Source organism: Capsicum annuum, chromosome 10 (assembly GCF_002878395.1).
Source record: "Capsicum annuum cultivar UCD-10X-F1 chromosome 10, UCD10Xv1.1, whole genome shotgun sequence".
In the NCBI taxonomy this organism is placed as follows: domain Eukaryota; kingdom Viridiplantae; phylum Streptophyta; class Magnoliopsida; order Solanales; family Solanaceae; genus Capsicum; species Capsicum annuum.
The window spans coordinates 204,533,744-204,558,639 of NC_061120.1; the positions used below are offsets into that span (position 1 = coordinate 204,533,744).

General features: G+C 34.8%; 3 protein-coding genes across 9 annotated transcripts; all 3 read left to right on the forward strand.

Annotated features, from left to right (window-relative positions):
• Nucleotides 1-3,762: 3,762 nt before the first annotated feature.
• Nucleotides 3,763-8,982, forward strand: LOC107843576. 2 transcript variants are annotated; one of them, XM_016687890.2, is made up of 5 exons: nt 3,763-4,166; nt 6,306-6,406; nt 6,762-6,878; nt 6,959-7,060; nt 8,592-8,982. In XM_016687890.2, the coding sequence occupies exons 1-5, from the start codon at nt 3,950-3,952 to the stop codon at nt 8,760-8,762; spliced, it is 708 nt and encodes a 235-aa protein (XP_016543376.2). In that variant the 5' UTR covers nt 3,763-3,949; the 3' UTR covers nt 8,763-8,982. The 2 variants fall into 2 exon arrangements, with proteins under 2 accessions (XP_016543376.2, XP_016543375.2); XM_016687889.2 differs by having other exon boundaries at nt 3,824-4,166; nt 6,288-6,406.
• Nucleotides 8,983-9,119: 137 nt separating this feature from the next.
• On the forward strand, nt 9,120-18,914 carry LOC107843577 (putative late blight resistance protein homolog R1B-23). Of its 6 annotated transcripts, none has more exons than XR_001666444.2 (4): nt 9,120-13,137; nt 13,219-14,352; nt 16,730-16,787; nt 18,719-18,914. XR_001666444.2 is itself a non-coding variant. In XM_016687891.2 (3 exons), exons 1-2 carry the CDS (start codon nt 9,836-9,838, stop codon nt 14,309-14,311), a joined length of 4,395 nt encoding a protein of 1,464 aa, XP_016543377.2. In that variant the 5' UTR covers nt 9,120-9,835; the 3' UTR covers nt 14,312-14,352; nt 18,719-18,914. The 6 variants fall into 6 exon arrangements, 4 of the variants coding, with proteins under 4 accessions (XP_016543377.2, XP_016543378.2, XP_047253179.1 ...); XR_007045404.1 differs by having other exon boundaries at nt 18,732-18,914; XM_016687891.2 differs by lacking the exon at nt 16,730-16,787.
• On the forward strand, nt 17,726-23,331 carry LOC107843578 (probable 2-oxoglutarate-dependent dioxygenase AOP1). Its single transcript, XM_016687894.2, has 3 exons — nt 17,726-19,068; nt 21,594-21,918; nt 22,684-23,331. Exons 1-3 carry the CDS (start codon nt 18,713-18,715, stop codon nt 22,933-22,935), a joined length of 933 nt encoding a protein of 310 aa, XP_016543380.1. The 5' UTR covers nt 17,726-18,712; the 3' UTR covers nt 22,936-23,331.
• The last annotated feature ends 1,565 nt before the right edge of the window (nt 23,332-24,896 follow it).

Below are 24,896 nucleotides of genomic sequence, written 5' to 3' on the forward strand. Positions count from 1 at the left end.
TAAAACAGGCACGAAATATATTATCACATATACAATTATACTCTCAAATTCCCACAAGCAAAACAAAAATACATATGCAGTGTTAACATTAAGCATATCAAAAAGAATACATCTGCAACATACCTAATTTGTAATTTGATATGTTACATACATATTTGTCAAATGTCACTTGTTATAACACGCACTTTTCAGATTTAAGTGCAAACAAAGATACACAACCAACATCTCAATTTAAAAAATACATATACATAACATTAGCTTAAAGTAAAATATCTTTTCAAATATACATTTATACTAGAGTATTCCGACAACAAAAATAAAAATACATAAGCAGTGTTACCATTAACAATATCAAAAAATACATATGCAGTGTTACCATTAAGCACATAAAAAATACATATAGAGAAGATATTTTATACTTTTATCTGGGTTCATAGAATATCATCAAATTCAACATATACATTCGATCATTCATTTATCTAGTTCAGAAAATAATTGAATATACTTCAATTCGAATGTTGTTTACATTTGTTCTATTGTTAAAACAATCAAAATAACAACAAACGATCCTAAAAAATAGAGTCAAATACTGATTTTTTTCTCATTGAAACAACTTTAAATCTGAAATTTGCAACAGATACTTGAATTTCAATTTTACTGTTGCCTTGATTCTAACTCGAATTTGTTTTACAATTTTTTTCACATACAAATTAACAACGACAACCAAAACTTGATAGGCACATCAGTAATGGTTAAAAAAATAAACTGAATAACAATAATGATTATGTACCTTGAACAGTAGTAATGGTTGAATTTTCAACTGACAGTTAAATTCAAACAAATAAAACAGATGAATCAACAATTGAATTACTGTTTCGTTTTGCAATTGTTGTTGATTTCGAAGAAGAATCAGTCCAATTTGATTCAGCAACACAAGGTTGGTTTAGAAGAAATTGCTAAGAAAAGATTCAGCTGTAAATGGTGAAAAACTGAAATTTGAATCATGAAGTTATAACGGATGTCACATTTTTTAAGAGTTTTAAATGGAAAAGGAATCAACGTATTTACTTGATTGGTAATTATACCATATATAGTTCAACTAATTTTAGTTAATTAAGTGCAGTAACTTTTTTTTAGATGTATTTTTACAGCAACATTTTTTAAAAATAGAAAATATAAGTTGCTATAAAATGTAATTATCAAACTGTTGCTATAAAACTAGTAATTAGGCTCTTAGGTATGCTACTTCTGAATTTTACCCAACTTTATATATAACATACTTTGTATATTTCTGTTATAAATATAATACTTTATATATTTATGAGTATAAATATAATACTTTGTGTATAAAAATACCAAGTATTATGGTATATAAAGGTAGCAGTTGCAGTTTAAGATATAAATTTGTTAAATTAGACATATTTTTTTATGAAAAATATGTATGACCGATTTATATTTTTAGCATATATATGGTATAAATTATTTATATTTGAATAGTATAATAAAGATGTACACAATATAATATATATAATCAAATTAAAAACGAGAACAATTTGTGGCAGTAGTAAAATAATCTGCTACAACTTTATTAATTTCATGAATATAGAAAACGATTATCCATTATTAGTTACACGAGTATAATTCCTTAAACGTCTGTATCACAACCGAAAAATTATTATTATTATTATTATATTATAGTAATTAGGACATTAGCAGTAAAATAATATCTTAAATAAGGGAGAAAATTAATAATGAGAGAGAAAAAGATATATATATATATTAATTAGGATAGCATTAAGTATTTTTAAAATTGCTATATACGTAATATTGAAAAAGTAATGTTATAAAGAGAGTTTTATGTAAAAATTTAAAAGATTGGAGTTATATGTAATAATAATAAAAGTTGGAATTAGAGCTGAAAAATTGAAAAAACATCAAAAACCTGTTTTCCTTTTCAAAAATTTTTTTTGAAATTATTTTCTGAATTTTCATGACCAAACACCGCAATTTTCAACTCCAAATATTTTTTTGGAAAAAAACAAAATTCATGGCCAAACGGGCCCAAAAACTCTTTCTTGTTAGACAACGTTCTACATTTTTGTCAATTCTTTTATTTGTTCAACATTCTTTAGTGAAGGCCAAATAAAAATTATCCTATCATAATCCCTTTCTAAGCAAAACCCTTTTTCTTTTCAAAAATTCTCACCAAGAGACAACTTGCAGAGTTGTTCAAAAACCTCATTAGATATGTAGAGTTAATGGTCATAAACATACCTAAAATATTATATTTTTGTGCATCTTTTATCTAAAATATTAGGTATTCACTTTTCCTAGTTAAAATAATGCATTTATTATTTGTCAAACTATACCTCAATTATCAGTTATTTCTTTTTCCAGCCTTAAACATTATTATTGTTTAAATAGAAAAAGAGAGCAATAAATAGTTAGATATATTTTGATAAATATTGATGATAGTTAAGATAAAAAATTCATGCACCTAATACTTTAAATATAAAATTTTTAAAAAGTTGAGATACTAGGTGTTTTTTGACCTCTCACTCTTAGATATATTTTTGGTCGTTTCAATTTATGTGACACCTTTCGAATTTTAAAATTCAAACAAATTTATCTTTGATCATTATTTATATATATATTTTAAAATATTTTGAATTCTTAATTATTAAGTCTTATAGCTCTTTTTGTGCAGTTTCAAACATAAATAAAGAAAAAGTTTCAAAAATAGTGACAGTTTGACACAAAACTCAGGTTTTACAGCCATAATTTGTGATATTACTATTTATAGCCACTGTATTCGATTCATAGCTGTTGTATTCAGATTTACTCAATCGGCTGTATTCATATAAAACTTAAATATGAATGCAATATACAATAATGCATATGAATATAGTACAAATAACCATCATTCAGTAACTAACAATAGAGTATTAAAATGTTCATACAGTACAAATAACGATCATTCAGTACATAGTAATGGATAAATACATATACATACATACAATAACAAAATATACATACAATATAAATAACAATCATTTAGTATAGAGTAATGGATATAATACATATATATACATACAGTACCAAGTTATGCATATAAAAACCACATTAAATAAACAGTAGGGACAAAATTATATATATTGTATAAAATTAACACATATGCATGAGATGGAGTACACAATTAATACACATACACTATATAAGAAACTTATCTAAATATATGCATCAGTTGTAACACAAATTAAATCAAACATACTGTAAATATAAATGTCAATTACTTAGATTAAAAGGATTAGTGATTTATGAATTGGTATAGTGAAAGAGATATGGATTGAAGAAGAAATCGAAGAGAGAAACGGTAGAATTTGAGGGTAAAGAGAGAGAGAGTGTGTGATTTAGGGATAAAGAGAGAGAGTTGGTGTATTGAATAAAGTGAAAAAAGTATGTCATTGTTGTATTGATTTAAAAAATGCAATTATAGAAATGTGTGCTACAAAATGTACTTAAGTTAAAAGTTAGTCATACGACTGACTATATTATATAATTATGATAAATTACAGCTTTAAATGATAATAACGATTCAATAGAGGCTGATCCGAATAACTTTTTCTTAATTTTATTTTTAACAAATTTGAAATTAACTGTTTGACTTTAGAAAAATAAAAAATGCTACATAAAATGTAACACAAAAGATTAATATAGACATTACGATAAAATGTCCTCTTGATGGTAAAAGGCAAATGGGACCAACCGTTTCAAACCCGGTTCATTATCCTAAATTAACCACCACCCAAACCGAATTAAACCCGGTTCAATTCCTGTGGCGTCAAAATTTTCTCCCTTTTTATTTTTCCCTTTTTAATCACTTTTCTCAGATTCGATCATTTTCCCCTTTCCCATTTCCTCGAAATTCCCACAACTCTCGCCGGAAAAAATGCCGGAGATCGCCGCCGCCGTTTTTTTCTCCGTTTTCTCTTCAATTCCTCTACTAAAACAACCGCCGTGTTCCTCCGGTAAATTGTCTCGTTTTCCGTGTCAATCGCCGATCGGTTCCGTCCGGTTCGTTGCGAAAGCGTCCGGTTCAGGTGGTTTCCTTGGTGGTGATGCACTTGGACCGTATCCTTGGGAACCTTCTGACTCAGAAGATCCTTGTATGTTCGTTAATTAATCTCTACATAGTGTTAATTTAAAATTCAAAAGCAAAAAAAATACTTTTTGCTTCTTAAAATTTGTGATTTTAAGCTATGCGATTTTTTTTGACATATTTGATCTGTTCAAGTGTATTTTATTTCAATGATATGTATTTTAGTTTATTCTCTTAAGGCAAATTGCGCTTTACAACTAGAGGATCTGTAGATTTCATAGTGAAATCTAGGGTAAAACTGCGTACAATAGATCATTACTGTCCAGCTCTTCCAGGACCTTGTGTATAGCGGGAGCGTAATACATCAGGCTAACTTTTTTTTAAGGCACTGAAATGTAGAAACAATAATTGAGCTTAGCTAGTTTGTGTCATATATAATGGTTTAGAAAATGCCACGGATTAGCTTAGGCATACAATTAGGATTTAGTTTGATGTATGTGTTGAATTTACCCTAGACCCACTTTGTGGAAATATACTGGGTATGTTGTTGTTGTTGTTGTTGTTGTTGAATTAGCTCTTGTTTCTGGTAGGCAAAGTCACTTGTTCAGTCTTTCATGCAATGCTAAAAGTTGTCTTTTTGTTTATAGTTTTCCTTTTCCATTTATTAAGCATTCAATGTTTGTTATATTGGTGTTTTTCCCGTTTTGTTGTTTCATTTATGTGTGTGTGTGTTATAAAGAAGTTTTATCAGGAAATAGTGTTCCTCTTTATATCAAGAAGAATTGTACTTGTTATAGATTCCTTGTGAGTTAAATGTTGGATTTCTCTTCAAGGGTGGTCCACCTTGAAATTAAAGTCAATTGGTGTTCTGCTAAAAAAGCGAGGCCATATTTGATTTTAGGTTCAATTCTTTCACTGGAAAAGATAGTTCATTCAAAAAGTTGTTTTAGCTGTAATTCCTGCACTGATTTTAAGTTAGTGACCATGAAGCACTAGTATGTCAATAGATGTATTGTACAGTTTTGAAATGTGGATTTAGTGACAATATACCCGTACTGGAAGGAAGCTAAAGTGGAGCTTAGTATGAAATGCTTCGAGAATGACTCTTAGAAATCCTTATATGCAGTACTGCATTGTGTGTTAAGTTGTGAAAACAGTTTGTTGAACATTATAATCCGATTTCATATCCAGAAAATCATATTACAGTTTCATGTGGGGGATATTGTGGTTGATGCTGTTATTTGCAGTTTGTCAAGACCTTTTCTGGGCACACCATTTTACGAGTTATAACCTAAATTTTAGTAATTTAATTCGTATTAGAAAAAATTAAATGTTTTGTCATAGCTGATTGTAGGAGTGCAAAATTTCGAGCACTGCCAAGCTTGATGCTTAGTATTTATACAAGAAGCTTCTAGAGTGCTTCAAAATTGGAGCTCGCTTATCTGACCTTCTCGAGGATTGCATATTCTTTTTACTTATTACGGGCGTTGTTGTTTTTGTGTGAGATGAAAGAGAACAGGTGAGGAATCTTTGTTACGATTGGTTAGGGACAAATGTACCATGTGTGTCATGTCACATTTTGTACAGCGACTCGAACACTGTCCTGAAACATCAACCATGCTTTCATTGGTTTATGTGGAAGTTTCTTGTTCTATGCAGATCCAAATATGTGATTATCTGCTCTCTCTCCCTCTCTCTGGTAAATTAAGTAGCACAAATTAAACACTGATAAGATGTATGCCCAATCATGCACGATACATTCTTCTGACTCCAAAGGTCTCCTCGCATAGACTCTTACGAAAGATTAATTATTGGTTTGACCTTTCACCCATAGATTCCCGTGAGAACTTGTTGAACTTTGTTGGCTCCCTGGTACTAGTTTAGTCTTTTTTTATTTGAGCTTATGAAGTATTGTCATCTTCCTAACTTTTGTACTATTCTGCATCTTCTTGATGCCAACAATGAAATTTCTTATTATTTCACAAAGAAAAGATTAATTATTGTTTTGATATTTGACAGGCATTTATTTCCTTTAAATTTTTCTTCCTTTTCTCTGTGTCCGAAATGGCCCATTTTATATAGTTATAGCTCATCATTTAACCAGGATATGTCTTCACTTTTATATTCACTTCGTTGTCATAGTCCATTTTACTTTTTTCTTTTTGAATTTAATTATTTTTTTTTGAAGTTGCTCTGCTATATGCAGCCTTGCACTGGGTACAGGAGGAAAAGATCACTTTGTTCACTGCTGATGGACTCATTCAAATCGGGGGCAACTTGGTCAAGCGAAAAATGTCTTCATTTGATGTATGCTTACTTTTGCCCCATTTTGGGAGGACGCATTAGTTCTGTCCGTGTTTCGTCTCACTATTCTGAGCACAAAGGCATAAATGAATATTCATTCCTCTATTTTCTTGTAGTGAATATGGCTCATTCATTGAATCTCTATACACTGTATGGTGTATTAGTTTATCTAGTTTGGAAGATGCATGATATAATTGTAAAAATTAAATTCCGTGGTGGCTTATAGAAGTTTTTAGGACACGCTGCATAATATCTTCTTGGCATTGACATGCCGCATAATATCTTCTTAGCATTCTCCTTGCCCCCCTTTTCCCATACTTCATCTGCTTTGTTTACAATTGTTTACTTTCAAATGCAGAAGAAGCAGGGAAAATTGAAAGTGTCTCTGAGATCTCAACGATTTCGTGAGAGCAGTTACATGGATCCAAACCAAAGCCTCTGTTTGGGTGCTCTGTTTGACATTGCAGCGACTAATGTAAAGCTTCTGCCACTTGTTGACTTCTAATTCAATGTTTCATTTCATCTTAATGGGAATTGGAATTGGTGAATTTCCAGGGCCTTGACATGGGCAGGAAACTATGCATAATTGGTTTTTGCCGTTCTATAGAGATGTTGAGTGATGTTGTGGAAGACACTGTTCTGGAGCACGGTGGAGAGGTATATCCGCTTATATCACCTCTCTGTTTTTGGTTCTGATCCTTTCATGGACCATTTGATTGCAGTTGCATGACAAACCTTAGCTTGCCTTCTTTGTGAACTCGTTGCATTTCTGATCATCTCGTATGATCTATTTATCCGCTGGGTTTTCTACATTTTGACCTATTGTCCTGTTTTAGGCCTTTAGGTCAACTTAGTTAGGCCTCAAATATCATTAGCTCAATTATCCAAGTCAAAAACTATAGTTCTGTTTTATTTATCAATAGGTCTCATAAGTCATTCTTTTCTTATCTGGGAGAACTCTTTCTAATGAAAATAACTGAAAAGAGACGGCCTGCTGGGCTTTGGTCTAGGTAACTGCATCTTGTGATGTGTGATGCACTTCACAGGTTCGAACCCGGCCTCAAACAAAAAGTTTGTTATTTAAGTGGAGAAAGATAGAGGGTGGGCCCATTATCCACCACCATTCTCCAATAAACCTTGCAATTAGTCGAGGTGCGCAAGCTGGCTCGGACACCACAATTATTAAAAAAACTCAAGATTTCTCAGTTACTCCATAAAAGAGGAAAAGCTATGTGGAGTATACTAGGTGTACCTCTAGGTTGCAGCTATCTTGTAATTCTTCATTTTATGAGGCTAGTGGCCTTGTTTACTTAAATTAACTAAGAATGTTTAGTGAGTTGGATTTTGCTGGGTGGCATAATTCCAAGAAACTAATGGGAGTACATCCAGACAGGAAATTCAATTAATGATATTTTAAAAAATTGTTTCTTTCTTCCGGATGACCACTAAAATATATTCTAGATAATGTAACCTACGAGAAAAATATAGTATTGGCTAACTATCAAGACAGGTAACTCTTGAAACAGAAACAAGGGACTTTAAGACATTTCCCTTAAACTAATCACAAGACTCACCTCCACACGTCAGTAAACAATCATTAATGTACCAAAAGTAAGTGCACTTTGGCTTTTTGGCAATGGCTCCATTAGGATAGTCTCCTGGTTCACAAACTCTGTCATTTCTTCTTCGCTATATGTGAAAAACAATGAAGTCCTAGGAAGGTGTTCTTGCAGCTTCTTGATCTTTCTTGTTCTTTTGCTAGTGACTCTACGGCTTTGATTGCAGATGTAAGTTGACATCTAGTCATTTGTTCTGATCCTCATATGCCTTTAATAAGGAAGTATCTTTTAGGAACTCACCCTCTTCGGATATGTTCTTGCTTAAAACAGGCAATCTTGTGACCCTGGATGTTTATGTTGAGATTGTGGGTGGTAATTGAAGCTGTTTTGACATTAAGTAGGTTTACTTTTAGGTTTTAACTGGTCCCTTCTTTGGTAGTTCAGTATGAAATTTCATATCTAGTCTTTGTACTAGCACACAGAGTTACATACTCAAAGTTACTGTTGTTTATTTGTTAAAACGTCTTCTCTTTTAACTGCCAAGTGTTCATTCAGTTAGTAGCACATTCTCTTTATTAGTGTTTTATTACTTATTTAATGACTCGACAAATCATCTTTTCATTCTACAGATTGTCTCTGCGGAGAAAGCCAGCAAGGACAATTTGCAGGAAAAGCTAACCATGACAGTTGCAGTGCCGCTACTTTGGGGTGTTCCTCCAGCGTCTGAAACTATCCACCTTGCAGTTCGAAATGGTGGAGGCATAGTAGATAAAGTTTACTGGCGATGGGACTTCCTGTAGATGTAAATGTGTAAAGCTCCATGGCCTTTGTTTGTGCATTTGTAAATATTATTGTTAATTCTTCTGTACAAAATTGGAATATGTAACTTAACCTGTGTACACTAGTAGATGTTAAAGAGTAGTGCATCCATCCATTATTTTGAATTGTAAAGTGGACACCTCAAGAATGACAAATTTACCTGTCAATAAAATTTTAGGTCGAACTAATTTGGACATCTAACATGTTTATCATTTGCGATCTAGTTGACATATTTCCGTCCCCATAAGCATTTGCCTCCTGCCAAAAGAGAAGTTTTATGAAGTTTACTGAGTTATAATATCTTTGTACTGACAAAATATAGCAATCCCATAATTCAGAAATTTCACGAAAAAAAGTGGGTCAAAATGGAGGGAGTGAGTCCTATAACGTACCTGGGCCACCTCTCTCCTAAGAGATGGAGCAAGATAGATTTTCACCAATTGATAACTAAGCTCACTAATAGAATCAATATTACCTAATGCTAGACAGTTATCATATGCAGGAATAGACACCTCAACTTCGAGAACGCGCATCTAGGCATTTCAAAGTCGGAGTGTGTGCTGTCAATTGAAGTCGAGTTAAGGTGAAACGCATAAGTAAGCCAAAAAGAGTTCATAAATTAGTTTAATCAGCTTACATGTTAATCCAAACACCCCGTTAAAACTCAAGATTTTCAAGAACATAAATTGTCAGATGTAAGAAGAGGATGAAATGAATCTTCCCCTTAGTTGACCAATTCAACCTTCCCTCTTAACTATTTGGCCCTTTCCTTTGTGTTTCCACTCTTTGAAGTGACTAATAATTCAATGAGGGACTTGTCAGTTGGGCATGGTCAAATTTGAGTGGCGGACTTTACATTGCCTTATCTTCACATTTGGGACAAAGTGAAAAATGATTGGTCACAAATGAAGGAACTGAGGAGACAATTTTAAATTTTTGTTCAAGTGTTCATTTAGAGAGGTTGAATCAAGTGTCTGATCTACAAGCTCAGTTGTGTCTACTTTGCTTCCACAACAGTTACTCTTATCATTGTATCTGCAGAAAGAAGAGATATATGTCTTTAAACACATCTCATCTCTTTGAAGAACTGCAGTGTGTTGCAAAGAAATGGGCGTCTCAAGAGAATGCTCGTCTCATACAAAATCTGCGGCAAATTGAAAGGGAATACAGTTCGGTCTGTAAGGTTGCAGAGAAAGATTTGTCATGGCTGAATCATTACCTAGACGAACTGCAGAGGGTTGAAGAGAAATATGGTTCATTCCATGTGTTCTCGGACAACAATCATCTCCTTCAAACTGCCAATCGGATTCAACAGGGATGTTATTCATTCCGTATTTTTGTAGAGGGACCTAATGTTACTTCATCTCTGTATGCGATTGAAGATAAATGTAAGTCATTCTATACGGTTTTAAACGAATATAATTTTATAGAGGAATATCATCTCCTTGGCACTCTGAAGCGGATTGAAGAGGACTTGGGTTCAGCCCGTGTATTTTCAGACCAGTATCTGTCAAAGTCATCTCATCTACTCCAAACTCTGCAGCAGACTGAAGCAGAATGCTATCAATCCTGTGAATTCTTAGCTGAACTACAATCAAAGAAATCTGATCTCCTTCAGTCTCTGCAGCATATTGAGCAGGTATGGGGTTCATTCCGCAAGTATTCAGACGAACTACAATCAAAGATATCTAATTTCCTTGAGACTACAGCGCGCTTTGTAGAGGAATGCGGCTCATTCCTTGTATTTTTGGAAACATATCTGTCCGCAGAGGATTCTGTTCAGAGGTTGGAATATGGATGGGCGTTTCCTGTGGATCAATTTATGGTACTCAAAAGGGATTTCAAGTTCCTGGGAATCATTCTCAACTTGCAAAACCTCAAAGATGAACCAAATTTCCTAAAACAAGCCCGAGATTCGATTCAACGTACTGAGAGGCATATCGTCCGTATCGGCCAAGAAAACCGTATCTCTGAGATGCGCTACATACAGCGTGTGTTTCATGCGACTAAATCGGAAATCAGAATTAGATATTCCTTTCCCGAAATGTATTTTCAACTTTTTACCAACATGCGTGGTATTGTTATTCCCCATTTTGTAATGGAATTCATTGATACAGTTGTAGAGAATCTCAGTGATTTGCTAAAATATAATGATCCAAGTTCACTACTTTGTATTGGGGAAGCCATGATGGGTCAAATTGAGAAGGCTTTAGAGGGGTTGAAGTTCCTTAGAAGTTTTCTCTGCTTTGTTTCGGACAGATGCATAGAGCCTCAGAGACAATATACTTTTCTCAACCACATTTTACAAGTGGCCTGGCTCACAACAATGTTTGCTTGGTTGTATTTGCCATCCACCCAAGGATATGCGGACTACCCTCCAGATGAAATTAATTATTTATTTTCAAAACTCCGGCGTGAGATGATTCAACCCATTGATCCAAGCACCTGCAAAATCTATATTGGAGTTCTGCAAGCTCTAAAGTTAGTACAGTCGCAATGGTATCCTGTTATCCAAATTAAGTACATTGTAGATTGTGAAGTTGGATTTGTGGACACTCTCCTACACAGTTTGAAAGAGCTACCAGTTCCTAGTAATTTCACGGCAATAAAGAAAACGCTTCAGGAGATGCTCAACTTCTTGAAAACCAATCTCATAAATCTACCAGTACGGGCCCTTGTATTCCATCTTCAATATATCAACTCCGTGATTGTAGATGTTGGACTTCTTGTTTACTCCTTAAATTACAAGGAGAATGATAAGGAAGATGAAACTTTGGGGGAAGCGAAGAATGATAAGGAAGATGAAACTTTGGGGGAAGCGAACCAAGTACTAGTTCTTGATTTCCCAGGCAGAATTCAAAGTATGCAAGCAATGATCTACCTCATCAGTAGAAAGCTATTTCTCTTTCAGTATGGGATTGATGAACAGGGAACTGCTGATTTTACTGTAGACATCCTGATGGATCTCTTATGTCACTATTCAAATTCAATTTCTTCTATCAAGAGCCAACTTCAAAAAACTCAAAAAGAGTTAATGTGCTTCCAAAAAGTTGTAGAACAGGATGACAGATGTAGACAATTTGCAACACCGGTGATTCATTTGGAACGTAAATTAGAGTATGTAACTAGTAGTAGTATAGAAGAATCTTTTCCTGACTGGTGCCTTTTTCTCTGGATTTTACACATAGGAGCGGATATTAGATTACTCAAGGCAGAGGTAGCGGAGATTCTGGAAAAGAATGTGCTAGACTTAGTATTGCATAATACCAAAGATGCTGACATTGCACATTCTTCTTCACAGCATTCTAGAAATCCTGCCAAGAATGAAGAAATGGTGGGCCATAAGGATGTGATGGATGAACTAAGAGGTAAACTAACTAAAGGATCTTCAGGATTTGATGTCATTTCTATTGTTGGGATGCCTGGAGTGGGTAAGACAACCCTGGCGAACAACCTATACTTCGATCAGTCAGTTGTCTCTCACTTTGATAGACGTGCCCAATGTTGTGTCTCTCAAGAATATTCACGAAAGGGCTTGTTACTCTCCCTTCTCGGAGATATAACTGAAAATACAACTAAACTTGAAGGAGAGTCTGAGGATGTACTGGCAGATAAGCTTCGCAAACTTTTAATGTTCAAGAGATACCTTATTTTCATTGATGATATCTGGGAAGCTAGTGTATGGGATTATTTAAATTTATGCTTCCGCAATGCTAACAATGGAAGCAGAATTATTCTGACAACTCGGCATTATGATGTTGCCTCTTATGCTAAACATGTTAGTGATCCACTAGTTCTTCGTTTGCTGTCTAATGAAGAAAGTTGGATTTTATTACAAAATAAGGTGTTCAATACGGAAACCTGTCCCTTGGCCTTGGAGGATGTTGGAAAAAGCATAGCACAAAAGTGTGGAGGGCTGCCTCTTTCAATTGTTCTCGTAGCAGGTATTCTTGCAAAGATGGAAAAGGAAAGACATCGATGGGAACAAGTGACAACAAAATTAAGTCAACATATTCAGGATCTGTCCGAGCATACGATAGATCTTAGCTATCAGGATTTACCACATCATTTGAGAACCTGCTTTTTATATTTTGCAGTATTTTCAGAGGACGAGGAGATTCAAGTCTCAAAGTTAACATGGTTATGGATATCAGAAGGTTTTGTGAAAACTCACATGGAGAAGCTTTTGGAGGATATTGCAGAAGACTACATGGATAATCTTGTTGAGAGAAACCTAGTGATGGTTTCTAAAAGGAGTTTCGATGGTAAGATCAAGGCATGTCACATTCATGATCTGTTACTTGAATTTTGCAGGAAGAAAGCTGAATTAAATAATTTCATGCAAAGGATTAAAGGGTAATTGAAACATTTGATGTTTTAGTTGAATCAATTCTTCTTTTTGAGTTACCCTGATTTTACCAATTTTTGTACCGGCAGGAATGAAGTATTTCTTCCTTTTCATGTTTTTCTTCCAAAGTGCAAGACTCCACGACGCTTATCTCTTCAGTCTCAGTGCAATAATGTTGAGAAATGGTGTTTCTGGTTTTCACATGTGAAATCTTTTCAATTCAGGGAAGCTAGAAAAATTGCTTTTTCTTTGATAGACCATGCATCTTATATCTTTAATAGCTTCAAGTTTCTGAGGGTTTTGGATTTAGAGTTCACCATAATTGATTTTCTCCCACAAGAGTTAACCCTTCTGAGGTATCTTGCTTTTCGAACCGCCAAGGATATGTTATTGCTACCGGCAAATCTTTGTAACCTTGAAACTTTGATAGTTCAAGGAATGAATGGACGAGTATCATTACCAGATACCATTTGGAAGATGGTCAAGTTGCGACATCTGCACATATATAATCAAGCATTCTTCACTTTGAACAGTACCCAAGAAATCTCAGAAAGCACCTCGAAAATGGATGATTTGCAAACTTTAGCGTCAGCATATTTTTCTTGTATGGATAACGCTGATAAGATCTTGGCTAAGATGCCAAATCTTCGGAAGCTGAGATGTGAAGTTTTGAAATTTACTGGCTCATTTACGGCATTTATGAATCTTGCCAAGTTAAAAATGCTGAAGATTTCTTCCGGTCCTACATTTACCTTGATCAATCAGTTGAAAATCCCATCACACCTCAAGAAATTGACACTGACCAATTTCCGCATAAATCTTAATGAAGTCACAACTCTTTCAAATCTTCAGGTACTCAAACTGCTAGGAGTTACCATTAGTTCCAATACATGGGTAGTGAACGATGGGCAGTTCGGCAAACTCAAATGCTTGAAACTAGAAAATCTTTCTTTTTCAGAATGGGATGTCTCAGATGATGCCTTTCCATGCCTTGAACACTTGGTTTTGAAAAGATGCCGATATCTTGAAGGGATCCCTTCTTGCTTTGGATACATGTCTTCTTTAAAATCCATTGAGGTAAAGTCATGCAAGGGATCACTCGCTGAGTCAGCCACGGTCATCAAGGAAATGCAAGTTGAAGAGATGGGATATTCTGCTTTTGAGGTCTTCATCCACAAGTAGATCAATGATGCTCCAACTCTATGTCTCAAATTTGTTATCAGGTATGTTGTCTATGCAACTTCAACTGAACTCTAAACGTGCCATTGTATACACTAATTTATTAAGTACTATTAGTTTACAACTTCTTATGCTACGCTCGTTTTCTCTTCACTATGAAATGGAAGAACCACCAACGAAATTAAAAAGAAACAAGGAAGCCCATGCTGCTAATAATTGCTCTAGACTCAAGCAGATCACTGATAATTTTTAATGAGTACATATGTACTGTACATCCGAAATTAGTTAGCTTCATATATTCAATCCAAGGCCAAGAACAGATGATTGTAAGCTAAAGCCTAATCTTCCTTTATTTATTTCCTTTACTAATTTTAAGAAGTTGTATCAGCTGAAGCAGTTGGTTAAGACCGAGAAGCATAAGATGTACTATATATTAGCCGAATTGTTGGTGCTATCAGTTATTTCTTTCTGCAACAGATTTTACTGCTTTCTTTACTTTTATAGATTGACATTGTGTGAATGGTTAAAAGATATAGTAAAAGGATGATGTTTCCAACTGTCAGTGTCAACATCTTTTACATAATTTTTTGATTTATCATCCATTGTTAATTTGTTTCATGCTTTATCTTTCTTCTTCATCATGTTGTGGATAGTTTTGAATTTTTTCACCTTCGACTGGTCACTGGTAAGATGAAACATATCCATATGATAGAGATTAGGTTCATTTAAATATTCATCAGGAAGATGCAAAAAGTACGATCAATTCTTTTTTACTAGAATGAATTCCGTAATTGGAAAAGAAAGAAAATCTGTCTGGGACTATTAGCGTACGAAAGCTTAGTCCTTTATGAATAAAAGAGTTGCATCTCAAAATGTAATGAAAACTGGAGGATTCTCCTGTGACAGTTGCTGATTATGGTATACTAATGCATCTTTGATGTGTTCATTTTATTTGTGAAATGCTGATTAAATCTCGAGAACACATTTCTCTTCATTTAAGATTCAAAAGAACAACTTGAAAAGTTTTCTATATTGACTAACTTCTGCATCTTTTTGTTGAGGAGACACTGTCAGTATTTGATAATCACCTTGTAACACCCCGTACTTAATTACGTGCATTAGCCATTGTTATATGTGTTGGAGTATATGTATTCATCCTAAGTTAGGTATATATGAGTTTAAGTATGAGTATTGATTATTTTGAGATGGTTTCAAGTGTATAGTTTGATTATATGTGTATAGAAATCAACTTTATTTATACCAGAATTTGCCCGTCGATGGTTCCATACGAAGGTTATTGAATAAGATTTCCAACTATATAAAGATTTCCAAAAACGAATAAGTTTCGGATATAATCGAGCACGTTCGAAACTATAAAACGGTGGCCGGGATGTTGTGAACAGTAAATGTGCAGGAAAATTTTCTGCACACAAACTACTGAGGCCTGCCAGTTTTTTGAGTCAACTTTGAACGATCATAACTCCCTCAATATAATGAACTGGGAGAGCTACCACCTATCAAAAGAAAGATCTTTGAGTCTTCTTTCCAATGCAATTGGTTTCATCCAAATCCAACATCTGAGTAAGGAGTTATACTCGTTTTACTTCAGCCTCTCAAAACAGTTTTTTAGGGTCAACTTCAAACGATCATAACTCCTTGTACAGGAATAACTGGGTGGCCTACTTTATATGAAATGAAATCCCTTTGAATTATCTTTCCAACGATACTAATTTCACCCAAATCCGATATCGGAGCAAAGAGTTATGGCCGATTTAATCTAGCTTATCAAAACAGTCCACCATGGACAGATTCGGATTTACTTAAATTTTTTAAGGGCAATATGGTCATTTTCCATCACCTCATGGACGAAAATTGGTCATTATATACATATAATTAGTCTCATATCCATCAATTATCATCAAATTATTGAAAATAAGAAAACCTAGCCTAATTTCAACTCCAATTATCTTGTGATTCAACCGTAGAAAATTCAAATTGATTCCGTAGTTGTGTTCACCGTCTCGAGGGCTTCGAGAAGCATCCCTTATTTGTGCCAACAGGACTTCGAAATCAGAATGGCCATTTTATGGTAAGGATGTAAATTATGTTGGTGTTATTTATATGGATATGTATATATATATATATATATATATATGCATGTGAGCATAAGAAGTATGTTATTTGATTGTTGTTGAAAGATGATTGGGAAATGATGTTGGATTATGTTGAATTGTGAAGGAATTTGGTGTGATGATGTGGTATTGATGATGTGGTATTGAAATGATGATTATATATATATACACATAAACCTATTGTTCAAGTTGGTTTTTGGAATGTTTTGCAAATATTGGTAGTATGGAATTATGGAAGAGAATTGTGGTGTTGGGTTGCTAATACTAGATGCCAAACATTTCATTGTAGATAAGTGATTTGTAAAGGCGGGAAGTTGTGTTGAATTGGTATCCGAATCTACAACGAGGTATGTAAAGCATACTCTAACAATGTTCTTTGGCATGAAAACACCAATGTTCCATCAAGTAAGATTCCGAGGTTGTCCTAAAACATGTATTGTTCTACGTTACCAACGAAGTTGTTTCCATTCTATAAAGTGTCAAAATGTTTCATTGATATACCAAAAGGCTCCTATTTCATTGTTGTGGTATTGATGATTCTGAAACACATTGTTGATGTACCAATGAGTCTTTATTACATCGTTATTGTATAGAAGGTCTATTACTTGATTCCTATTGATGTATCATTGTTCCAAAGGTACTATATTGGCATGAATACTAATTTAATAATCTTAAAAGCTTTTGAACTAAGTTATTGGAAAGATCTCTTATGTGTGTTACTTGATATACGTGTGGGTGGTATCCCAGGGGCATAAGCCTAACATGGATCAATCCCTATTTATGTGTTTATGGGTGGTATCCCAGGGGCATAAGCCTAGCATGGGTCGATCCCAGTTGATATGTACTGGGGACAGCCTAATGGTCACAGTACGATACAGTATTGATTATTGTTAGGTGGTTGGAGGTTCGGGAGGAGGAGGTAATGGCGAATGATAATTGTAAAGAATGAAATGAATGAATGTATATCATTCCACAAATGTGTTTGAATTCAAGAACCCAATTCAGATTAATGATAATGTACATGATCCTAAAAGTGTTTATGAAGTATGGTTCACTTCTATTATGATTTATTCACTTGTGTCTGATTTTCTTGATCCCCCATATCACATATGATTATTTACAGCTTTACATACTCAGTACATATTTCGTACTGACGTCCCTCATGGGGTACCTGCATTTCATGCTGCAGGCACAGGTACCTCAGCTCATACACCGCACAAGTAGGAGCCAGGTCATACAACTATTGTTGGTGAGCTCCAATTTGCTTCGGAGCTTTCCGAGTCGGTTCCATGAGTCATGTGTGGACAGGGGTTTGTCCCGACCCTAGTTATGTCATGTATATCCTAGAGGCTTTGTAAACATAAGGAAGGGTAAAGTCATGGAAGTTTATATAGTGATGTTGTATTTGTCTATGTGGTGGCCCCGATGGCCAAGTATTATATATATATATATATTTGTGCGTGTTGTGCAGATACAGGTAATTAGACCCTTCTATATGCAACGAAGTGCTGTCCAAATTTTTGGTGACATGTAAGTGAAAGTACAGGTATTTGAACGGGTTCTCCCGGGCCTTCTCGGCTTCGGGTGCCAGTCCGGCCCGATGAGATTTTGGGGCGTGACACACCTATAGACATAAACTTAATTTTGTAGTGAGCGAGACTTAAAGTCATGGACCTTAAATTCCTGCGAAATACTTCTCTTAGCTTGTTGCTTCAACGTTGTTGATCCTTTCTCCATTAAAGATTTAAACATATCTTCAACATTTCTGCCACCTGTCCTGTGATCTCCTCTAGCGTCTCCTTCTTAAAAGTTTCTGTTAAATTCCATCAAAAACTATGCCAACCTTCTTCACTTTGTGCAGCTCAATAAACAGCCTGATTCCTGAAAATAAAATTTATACACTTAGGTGAAAGAAACATGTCGAAATTGAGGGATAAAATGAGAAGGGGACAGAATGAAGGGATCAAAAATCCCTGCTTTAAGTTTGGTGGCAGAAAAAAAATAAGAACATTTGAGGTTATTAAAAAATGGGATAGTTGTAACCTACTACCTTCATTTAGTAGGTGACCAAAACTATATACAAATATATATTTAATGTATGTATGTTGTCGTTGTATGTATGTCTTACATATAATATAGAATCTGATATACAACTGTATAGAATTGATATATACTTTATAATTTCTTTTTTTCATAGCGTAAATTCTTGCTTCTTTCTTTGTCCTATCGTTGACTTCTTGACGTTATATTTTCTCTTTTCCATTCTAATGAAATGAAGGTTCCTACCATAGATTTCCGCAATCCTGAGCTAAAACCTAGCACTAAACAGTGGGACTTCACGAAATCTCAAGTTACTCAAGCCTTGCAAGAGTATGGTTGCTTTGAAGCAATATATGATAAGCTTCCAGATGACACTCGAGAAGCCATGTTGGGCACTTTAAAAGAAATTTTTGAATTTCCGTTGGAGACTAAAATGAAAAACGTATCAAAGAAATCCTTTAATGGCTACTTAGGGCAGCTTCCAACTCTACCATTGTATGAGAGTGTATGCATTGATAACTTGCTCCAACCTGGAAGTGTTGAAACCTTTGCCAATATCTTCTGGCCTGATGGAAATCCTGACTTTTGGTATGTTACTTCTTTTAGTATTTTCCATTTTCTGATTTAGTATTTGTTGTTTTCCTTTTCTTTTATGGTACATCTTTTGGTTTTTGCTTTTATTTTCTAAAAAATGTTTCTTTGGAAAATAAGCACTAGTTCTTTTACTTATTTTACGGTGTTTGGCAAGTAAGTGGATAGTACTATTTCAAAAGTATTTAGATAAAATCCTAGGAAACACTATATAGGTGGTGTAAGGTAGGACTTAGGAGTGTGGAGGTGGGGGCCATGGAGGGTTGGGGTCAGATCAGGTGTGTTGGAGGATGGGGAGAATTGAAGTGCCACCACCGGAATTAAATGAAGTGAATCAAGTTATTGGTTGCATTTATTCCTCACCCATGTCCCCCTTTCAAGAATGACATGAGTTCTAGAGTGATTGGAGTTTGCAACCCCCAAATCTTAGTTAATTTATGAAATAAATGCAACACCTATCACAACTAACTAATTAGAAAAATAATTAGCTAAATCCTATGCACTACCACTACCTAAACAAGCATAACCTCAAGATTGGAAATTAGTTACTCATAAATAAAAGGGATAAGAATATACCAAAGTTATCATTAACTTCATCCATGAGAAATAGAAACAATGTAGTTCCACACTTGGGGTTTCAATAATTCTTCAATGGAAAATCACTAACATATATTTTTCATTCAAGCTTAGTACAAAATTCTCAAAAGATGAAAAGATAGGTGCTAAAAGACAAGAGAGAAGCTAAAAGCTAAAAGAAAGGCTATCTTCAAAAGATGAAAACTAGGTCTTGAAAAAGAAGCTAAAGCCCTCCTTTTAAACTCCACTCTACATTTGATGGAAATTACAAAATTGTCACCTAGCAGACCGAGAGCAGATGGCTAGCAGCTCCAAAGCAGATGTGAAGCGGATGCAAAGCGGATGACTCATTTCCTTCACATTTGATCTCTTGATGACTTGAATGACTTGCACAATCTTCTCTCTTTACTTTTACCTACATAAATGGGCATTAAGTAAGAGAGTACCATCAAATAAATAGAAAAACATGATAATTTAGGCTTAAAAGGTGCTAGCAAGTCGTCAAATTGACGATTTATCAGTGGGGGCGATGGAGGGTTGGGGTCAGATTGGGTGTGTTGGAGGATGGGGAGAATTGAAGTGCCACCACCGCAACTTGCTTTCCCTACTTCCACTAAGGAAGTCATTTTCCTCATTTTCAAGGAACTTGTTTTGCCTTTTTTTTTTTTTGGAAATTGGTAACATGTTATATTCATCCGCACCCCAAATATGGGCCTGTTATATCGTATCTACAGTTACAGCACTTAACAAAAACTTACAATGAGGCCTAAAAGTCTAATAATGATTCTTCATCATCCACTGACTTTTGTTTATTCTAAAAATAAAGAAGCGGAAATGCAAGAACTCTTGTTCTTCTGGTTTGAACTGATCTTGCCTGAAAACATCTAGCCTTCCTCTCTTTTCAAATTGTCCACCACATGGAAACTGGAACATCCAGTGTTCAGGAATGCGCTCGCATCGTCGCTTAATGCGATGATGCGAAGATATGCGAGCCTCTCTCGCTGCGTGTGGCTGATGCAAGTGAATCATGGTGATTTTATTTTTAGGGTCAATTTTGAATGAAAAAAAGAGTCACTTCGTGTTGATTTTATAAGGTTAACTTTGAAGTCCACTGTTGCGACTTCTTCTTCACTGTGCGACTGCACAACTGTGCATTCTTCTTCTTCTTCACTGCTTCACTTTAATGATGCGCTCGCATTGCTTTACGCTTCGCGTAATGCGTGATGCGGAGCCTTGTCGATTTTTTCCGCATCACGCTTCCCTGAACACTGGGAACATCTCCTTTTATGTTGTTCCAACTACATAAAAGGTCAAAAGTACTAAGTGGCATCACCCAAACTATTTGAGCTAGAGCTGCAAAAAGTTGCCGAAACTGTCTGGTAATTGAACTATGTACGGAAAGATGCCCGTTGGTTTCGGCTTCCTGATGACATAGAAAGCACCTAGAGCTGAGCTGAAGCCCACTCTCTGAAGTTTATGATGGGTGCTACAAGCTTTCCGTACAACTTACCAAGTAAAGCATACCAATTTGAAAGGAGCTTTTGCTTTCCAGATCTCTTTCCACGGCCATGGGTTACTGATATGCTCTATTTCGGTTAAGTAGTTGTAAACTGCTTTGACAAAGAAAAGCTTGATGCCTTTTTTCCAAGTGAGAGAATCCTTCTCATCCTTAAGGCCTGAAAAACCTTCAAGCTTTTTGAGGAAATCAGCGGCTCTGGAGACCTACCAGTCATTAACAGGCCTTCTAAAGGAAATATTCCACCCCTGTGGAGTCCAAAGTTCGTCAACTCTAGTGAGGCCTACTTCAACTTGTTTTCCAAAACTGTGACCAACCAAACATGGAAGAACATTAGTTATGTGAGGTACTCTAGATTCTTATTGCTTGACAAGTGGACTCATGTGTCCCCACCTACTTGTTTAACCATATTTCTAAATCTAATTTGCAGCAATGTAGTAAAGTCCTACTCAAAGCCACTTGTGGAATTGGATGAGATGGTGAAAAGGATGGTTTTGGAGAATCTAGGCCTAAAAGATTACGTTGATGAATTCTTGGATCTCAGTTCTTTCCTTTTGCGATTAACCAATTACAAGGCAGCTGAAGGTGAAGATGGGAATAAACCTGGAATTGGTGACCATACAGATGGTGGCTTCTTGACCATTATATCCCAAAATGAAGTAAATGGATTGCAAATTCTCAAGAAAAATGGAGAGTGGATTGATGTTAATATTTCATCAAATTCGTTCGTTGTTTTGTCAGGGGATTCCTTCATGGTAAGAGTTACTTTAGTGTTATTACTTTATTCTTGCAAAAATAGGAAATAATAGCAGAAATTTGCACAAGATTCTGGGCTGATTGTGTCATGTCATCCAAGTTTTCAAATGTTCTATCACAATCTTTTTTTATGACATTTTTAGTTTGTATATTTCTCGTTTTACGTCAGTTTGCATTAGTAGATTTTGACGGACTTCCCTAACCATAAAGTCATACAATATATTTATCATTATTTGGTTTTAGTTGGCATTCTCACCTTAGTTGAGAATCGTTAGTTTATTACTGACTTCTAGAGGAAAAAATATAAAGTCATTTTTCTATGCTTGTATTAAACAAACTAATAAGCATGATAGCTCATATACAAAATCACAGTCAAGTTTTGCTGCCTTTGTTTAACAGTGTGATTGAGCTAAATGAATAGGCTTAGCTAGTAGGTGTAACCTGCTCTCTTTTACGGTTTTGCTTGAACTTGTCAAGCGCGAGTGCCTATGCAATTATGAGGCAGGGTAAATTGGAGGCAAATCCAGAACTTTTAGTCAAGTTGGTGCATTGTAGCTGTAATAGCATCAACTGATATGTAGTCCAATCGCAGTTGAGGCTATTATCTCGATGTCCACATACTACATCCGCCTCTAGGTAAATAAAGCTAAAGAAAGGTTTACATACTATTCCGGGGGACATGGTATTAATTTATGAAGCTCTTTGTCTTAGATAGAAGTTGTAATGCTTAACTAGTTCTAACATAATGGTGCAAATTTATACAGGCATGGACAAATGGTCGATTACATTCTCCTCTCCACAGGGTAACATTGTCCGGGGATAAAGATAGGTACTCCATTCAGTTATTTGCAGATCCAAAACCAGATTGCATCATAGAGGCCCCGAAAGAACTTGTGGATGAAGAACATCCTTTACTCTTCAAGCCATATGACTTTCTTGGGTATTTTGAGTTTTTTGGGACAAAAGCTGGAAGGGAAGCTGGCGCCAATGTTCTCAGGGCTTATTGTGGCGTATGAATTGTTGCAGTTCTTAAAGCTTCAGCTCTCTGTATATTTTAGGTTGTATTTTAGGTTGAAGGGGAGCCTTGGAGGAATCGGTAAAGTTGCTACCACCTGACTAGGAGGTCGTGGGTTCAAGCCGGGAAACAATCCCTTGTAGAAATGTAAGGTGAGGCTGCATACAATACACCCTTGTGGTTCGACCCTTCCGTCCGACCCTTCCACGCACCTTGTATATAGTGGGCACATCACTGCACCAGGCTGCCCCTTATTTATTTTTTTGTAGGTTGGTAGCTCATGCTCTTCATCAATTCCTCCATATTAATATTAGGATTTTATAAGGTTCGTCTATTTGCTTATAACTCGTAAAAATTAAGTATATTGTGCTCTTGATGAGAGGCTCCTATTGGGTCATTAGCACTTTCTCTCTTCTTTTTTGCTAGTCTTTAATTATGTCCCTTGTAAAAAACAACTAATTTTTTTTATTTTTTCGCATCATAATATGTCATGAGTTATCTTCGGGCATGACTTCAGTTTCTAAAGAACCAGGGGCGGCTCTACCGTGTTGAAAACAAGACGACCGCCTAAGGCCCCTATATTTGAGGGGCCCCAACTTTTTAAGTAATAATATATATTGTGTAAAAAATAAATTTCTTAAATATAATAAAAATATCAGTAGTAGAATTTTGAAATACTTGGAGTATTATATTTAAAAAAAAAATAAATGCATTGATTGTATTACTAATTAAAAGAGACTTATTAGAAGAAAGCGAACATATAATTTTTAGTATAGATTTTGTTGAAAAAATAATTTTTTTCTTAGAAATTTAAGGCCTCCTTTTGATTTTGGCCTTAGGCCACTAACGTACTTGAGCCGTCCCTGAAAGAACTTATACTCTATTAAACATAAATTTGATTGCTAAACAATAAAATTAAAGATCAGTCCATTTAAAAAGCAAAACGAGGAGGGCTCAAAGGATTGGCTCCACACATGCCTCTTGGACCCTCTTGCTTGTACTGTCTACAGATTTATAAAAACTGTTCACGAAAGATATGAAATAAATCAGATTGATATAGTACCATGTGAAAATCTTCAATTCCCCCCTTCCTCAATCCCTATCCCGCGAAATGAGTCAATTGACAAGTAGCTTAAGACAAATTGGTATCTTTCTACACTGTAAACATACTTTATCTTTTCAAATGCAAATTGCAAAATTTGAAATTTTATGGGCCTCCTCCACGGCATCACCTAATATTTGAGAATTAAATGAAATATTCCTTCGATTTCATTTTATGAAACGGTGTTTGATTAGACATAAAATTGTAAAAAAATAAAGAAGATTTAATATAAGTAAATATATGCAAATTACCAAAATGATTCTAATAAATGATTTGTAGTGAGAGTTATACATATCTTTTCATTTTCGCATTCCTTTTTGAAAAAAAAAAAAAAACTCTATTATTAAATGAGTTACAACAAGTCATGACCTTAGGAATAAAATGCAAATATTACTAATTTTAGATTGCTTTCATAAGGGAAATTTATCATTGTATTTGGGACATAATTAAAAAAAAAAAATCTAACACATAAAATGGGACAAAAACAGTAGTTATCCATAATAGCTCGCAGATAAGAAATTATTTTGAAATTATTTTGATCCTTAGGTGAGCTAATCAGTCTTATTTAAAAAAAAGAAAAAAGAAAAAAATCACTCACTATTCTATTTATTGATTGACATTTGAGTTAAGAAACATCCAATTTCATATCTTGATCATGATTAGCTGGATAACACACATCTTGATATGTGGGTGATTTTTTTCATATAACTAATACATTGACTAAATAATCCACCCACATCATGTACCCTCCTTTAATTTTTATACATTAAGTTTAAACAAATAATCAACAACCACATAGTTGGTGTAAAAAAGAAGTGGCACAACTCACCAAAAAGTTTGTCAAAAATGAAATGACATCT

What these genes read in the sequence shown, in the direction of transcription:
- LOC107843578 (XM_016687894.2), top strand. Translation starts at nt 18,713, where the DNA reads ATGAAGGTTCCTACCATAGATTTCCGCAATCCTGAGCTAAAACCTAGC. An exon ending in GATGGAAATCCTGACTTTTG is followed by an intron (nt 19,069 to 21,593) that starts GTATGTTACTTC and finishes TCTAATTTGCAG; the next exon opens with CAATGTAGTAAAGTCCTACT. An exon ending in TGTCAGGGGATTCCTTCATG is followed by an intron (nt 21,919 to 22,683) that starts GTAAGAGTTACT and finishes AAATTTATACAG; the next exon opens with GCATGGACAAATGGTCGATT.
- LOC107843577 (XM_016687891.2), top strand. Translation starts at nt 9,836, where the DNA reads ATGTCTTTAAACACATCTCATCTCTTTGAAGAACTGCAGTGTGTTGCA. An exon ending in TTCATGCAAAGGATTAAAGG is followed by an intron (nt 13,138 to 13,218) that starts GTAATTGAAACA and finishes TTGTACCGGCAG; the next exon opens with GAATGAAGTATTTCTTCCTT.
- LOC107843576 (XM_016687889.2), top strand. Translation starts at nt 3,950, where the DNA reads ATGCCGGAGATCGCCGCCGCCGTTTTTTTCTCCGTTTTCTCTTCAATT. An exon ending in GAAAAATGTCTTCATTTGAT is followed by an intron (nt 6,407 to 6,761) that starts GTATGCTTACTT and finishes TTTCAAATGCAG; the next exon opens with AAGAAGCAGGGAAAATTGAA. An exon ending in TTGACATTGCAGCGACTAAT is followed by an intron (nt 6,879 to 6,958) that starts GTAAAGCTTCTG and finishes GTGAATTTCCAG; the next exon opens with GGCCTTGACATGGGCAGGAA.